Genomic DNA, 4,905 nt, shown 5'->3' on the forward strand with positions numbered 1-4,905 from the left:
CTGCAACGATAATCAGAACCCTATACCCCACAATTTTAAAATTTATAATTTACGCTATCCCCCATATTAACTTCCCTTATATTGGACACTCCCAGCACGTACTTTCATCTCACGTCTTTTTTCGCTCAAAAAGGAATTCCCATTAGTCTTCAGTTCAAACGGATTTTTCCTCATTTTTTGTATTGTCAATAATAACGGTATTTGTTTTTTATATAAAAATAATAATATTTAATGCAAGTTATTGGTAGTGTCAATTTATATAGGCAGTATTATTAGTAGACACGCCAGGATAACAAAATCAGTCTGTGGGGCGTTCCACACTGTCTTGGTTTCTTTTACAAAGATGTCATTGACATATATCTTTAATCAAACATTCCTAGCTATGAACATAATGTAATTTTATACTATTTTATTAATTATATTATTATTTTATTATATAATGATTATGCATAGAAATATCAAATGCGCGGTATACCCAACTACCGTCACAAATGTGTTAGATTCATTTTGTTAAATTATTATTTATATTAATATTATCTTATTTATTTTCACAATAATAAAATGACACATAATTATCAAGATAATAATGGGATTTCTCCCCATTTCATATACTCTTCGCTTTCTATTATGTACGTCGATCTGTTTGCCCCCTCAATTAAAAACTACTTCTTCCTTCACTTCACTCATTTGTTCCTTTTTTGTAGTGACTACTGAGCTACAGTGTCATTGACACTTTCATTATATATGTTAATTAACCATGTAAACACATTGTTTGTCTCCTCGCACAGTATGTGGACAGCAAGCGTAACCAGTTTCTCAATATATACTCTGACTGGGAGCCTGGCTCAGAGTTCAACCTAGACAGTATTGCCCGTAAGTATGCATGGTCACAGTTAAAGTATGCATTCTAAGTCAATCCCAAACAGTCTCATGCAAATTGGCTGATAAGTCTAATGGAGCCTGTGGTCATGGAATTGCCTAGGGTTAGCATAATTGGCTGACCTGTAGTTCAGATTATTAGTACATTGCAAATACTAGTTGCCTTGGCTTAACAGTTGTTGTCTAATTTGTTGTCACAGGTTGTCTAATTTTTCCTAGAGTATAATTATATATGTAAATTATGAATGATAAGAAAATACTAGTATATCTCATTTCTAACTGCCCCACACAGTTGTTTGCATATTTTGGTTTGAAACTATATATTTCTGAGAATTTATTCTTTAATATTTAGAAAGTTGTTTGAGTCTGGACTTGCAATTTACACCATATCAACTATACCATACAGAGTAAGTACTAGTAGTATACGAATAACAAGATTGTGTATTGCTTTACCCATTACATTACAACCACATTAATACACGTACATGTGTATGAATTTGTAGAATGTTTTGCTGGTTGGGTTTAATTCTCTGTTTTGTGTACTGTATATAATATAACCATGTAATCAAGAACTACACTCATCTCTCATTGTGGAAAATGATATATAAAGAAATGCTGAAACTATAATGTTAAAAGTCAATCACACTTAGCACTGTTAGCAGACTCTGTATACGTCACCTTTTAGAATATGTAAATCATGCTATGTCTCAATATTATCAGGTCATTATGCTTGTGGTATTATTTACATGCAGTATGGTCATCGGAGACACAAAGGAAGTTGTGTGGCTTCTCAGTGGAAGTGACCTGAAGGTCCATCTGTTCCGAGAGGTGAGTTGCCATGATGTTAGAATTATCCCTGAGCAATTTTGATAGTGTGCGTTTCGCATGTCATAGTGTGCATAAACATGTGCATAAGTATACATTTAGTCTGGTTAAAGCGTTGGTGGTCCGTACTCAGGAGTTATATAGACAGTGGGCCATGTTTCTGAACCATATATATACCGTATATATTTATATATATATATATATAACTGTGCCTGTGTATACATTAAATAATTTAGTTTTATACTGTCCATGTTTTTAGGATAGAGCTCTACATTTGTTTAATGAGCAACCAGTAGAAGAATATTTTCCAGAGTTTGAAGATTTGCCAAGCCCGTGAGTTATAGAGAAATTAGTCTGTGTTTGTCCATCACAGAGATAATGGTCTGCCTGTAATTAGTAGTTATTTAGAAAGCAACAGAATAAGGTCATTGGATTTCATGATAACGTGAGATTATATTTATATTCTGATGAATCCTAAAATGTAATTTAATGATTTATAAAACTTGTTAGCAACAGCTTAGACAAGCAAGCTAGTTGCAATTTTCAATGTTACTGCTGTAGTAGTAGTCAGTGTTATTAACATTGCAGAGTACACTGGATGGACATTCGTTACTTTGAGGACCAGAGGAAACGACTAACAGCAGTCGGCTGTCAAAATGGATTTGTGAAGCTTTGTTGCATCGATGTGGGAAAGAAAGGTATGTGCTGTACTAAACACATGCATGCATGCACACTAACAGACACAAATACACAAATAGATAGCTAGAGAGAGAAATATATATGGATATCACTGTCACAGTTCAATGTATGCATTGTGATACTAGTGCTGAGCATAAGATATCTCCTTATGTTTGTGGAAGTAGGATTATGGTAATAGAATTTAGGTTGTAGTTTAGGATTTCGTGTTGCAAAGGTAGGCAGGCATACTAATGAAAATAAAATTTATTCAGCATATATTGAGTAAACACATTACATATACGTCACTCTTGCGTTTGCATCTATATCTATCATAGGAAATAATTTTTGTTTGAACAGAGATTCTGCAAAAATGGGAAGTCTTGCACGATGGCCCAGTTACTTCCCTAAGGATTTTCAGCTTGAAAACCAGCATAGAATGCCCACTTCAGCTAATACCAACTGGTAACAACAAATGACTGGCATTGAATACGATATTCACCTAATACTTACTAGTATGAACATATCTATACAGTATAGATATCTTCATGTTGCTACTATTCAGTATTCACTGACAATGTATTTTATATACATAATAGTATTCCAATCCAGCAGCCACTAATGCTAGAAAATTGTATAGAAATGTGTTAGTGTGTGGTTATTCATTCTTAACTTTCATGGAATAAAATATCATGACAATGGGATAAATGTCGGTTTCCAAACGTCATTACTGTTTAGATGGCTAAACATACAAGCTTTGACAGTAACTATATTTATAGATATGGCCATATATATACATCCATACATCAGTAGAAAGGCATTGCAAATTAACACCTCTCTTGAGATCTCTTCCTAACTGCCTAACTGTTTGTTTTCAGTTGAAAGTGACACTGCGTCAGACTACGAATCTGACACAGATCCCAATGACAGACAGCAACTGCACCTCTTGGTGGCCAATGCAGTGGAATCGTCTGTTGTCTACAGGTACAAAACTCATGTTAATTGACTTATCCAGAGGTAGCTCCAGCCAATCAGAATTGCAATAGGGCAGTCTAAAAACACTGTTTAGTAACGAAGTGTTGCAGTTGACAGTTTGGCTCGCATGCATGAAAAACACATTTAAACGAATATAGCTTGACCAACCTAGCAATAATATTTAAGTGGGCACGATTATTGTAAGCAGATTTTCAGTCCTCACGTGATGTGGTGCTGCCAGGTTTAGGTTGTTTTATGGGTTCATGGAAGGGGCTTGCAGTGGGATGTCAGTCACTTTGTTCATTTCAGTAATGTGGTTGCATGGATTGGACAATCACGCATTTTCACTACAGAAACGTAGCTGCATGCTAGAGCTGTAACGATCCACCGAAATCGAATCGAATCGCGATTCTCTTCCCTCGATCCGATCCTCGATACTTTTTCCCGTATTTTTCGATCCGATCCAACCACTAGTACTTCATGGTGGGCATATGTTTCCATGAACCAAAGTATCCTCGTGCCATACACTGACGTCACGCACGAACTCGGCTATCTCCGAAGTTGAATGCATACAGCCTGCTGATGGTTGCGCATGGTCATATTCCATACCACGCATATCAACTTCCGCATCAGGCTTTCCGTATATCAAAGAATGATGCAAAAACCCTAACCCTAACACTAACTATAAACCGGCTCGGATATCTTATATACTATCTATGGTATCCCAAACACTATCTATGGTGTATAGATAGCCACTGACGTACACTGACGTCACGAGGATACTTTGGTTCATGGAAACATATGCCCACCGTACCTCATACTGTGTGCATCGGCCGAAGCGTGTATGAGACGCCCGCTCTGATTGGTCAATAGTCCTGACTCGCCAGTCAGCTAATCAGCGGCTACAGCACATCGCTAATATGTTTACAGGGCTGCAGTTAGACGTGACTGCTCTTTTTAAATTTTAATTATGTGCTTAAAGTTATTTTGTTAAATAAAATTGAGAAAAAAGAAAGAATGTAATAGTTTATAGAATGTAAGAATGTAAGAATCTAAGAATGTACCTAATGTACCTAATGTACCTAATGTAAGAATGTAAGAATTTTAAGAATGTAATAGTTTTATTGCAAAATAATGAAAATATAAAAAATAAGATAACATTTCAATATTTTGGGAATCGAATCAAAGGAATCGAATCGAGAGGCTAATATCGAGATACGGATCGAATCGAGAGGCTTGTGTATCGTTACAGCCCTACTGCATGCCTCCAAGTTTTTGTATTGTTTGTTGCAGTAATGTGTTGTCGCAGGGCCTATCTGAGAAGCAGGTTCTGTCAGGTAGTGACGCATTTGACTGTGTTCTCTCCACCTGGGTAGCCGACCTTGACTTTGATGGTCAAAACGAGCTGCTACTTGGGACATACGGTCAGGTAGGTGACAACGAAAACGGCTACGTGAGAGATGGTTTAATGTGTTGCAAAAGTTAGTTTCATAAACGCTGGGCGACATCGTATGAAACAGGGTGCAGCACGATGGTGATGACATTGGTTTT

At 36.4% G+C, this 4,905-nt stretch overlaps 1 protein-coding gene across 1 annotated transcript in view; it reads left to right on the forward strand.

Moving 5' to 3' along the window:
- The window catches only part of LOC106812427 (kaptin-like), a 12,024-nt gene that overhangs the window by 2,515 nt on the left and 4,604 nt on the right, over positions 1-4,905 (forward strand). Inside the window, exons 3-10 of the mRNA XM_014816309.1 lie at positions 789-873; positions 1,232-1,286; positions 1,632-1,707; positions 1,964-2,037; positions 2,293-2,402; positions 2,740-2,844; positions 3,258-3,363; positions 4,648-4,824. Of these exons, the coding sequence (XP_014671795.1) occupies positions 789-873; positions 1,232-1,286; positions 1,632-1,707; positions 1,964-2,037; positions 2,293-2,402; positions 2,740-2,844; positions 3,258-3,363; positions 4,648-4,824 (788 nt within the window). The remainder of the gene's footprint in view (positions 1-788; positions 874-1,231; positions 1,287-1,631; positions 1,708-1,963; positions 2,038-2,292; positions 2,403-2,739; positions 2,845-3,257; positions 3,364-4,647; positions 4,825-4,905) is intronic.

This window comes from Priapulus caudatus, unplaced genomic scaffold (assembly GCF_000485595.1).
Source record: "Priapulus caudatus unplaced genomic scaffold, Priapulus_caudatus-5.0.1 Scaffold21, whole genome shotgun sequence".
Taxonomy (NCBI): Eukaryota; Metazoa; Priapulida; class Priapulimorpha; order Priapulimorphida; family Priapulidae; genus Priapulus; species Priapulus caudatus.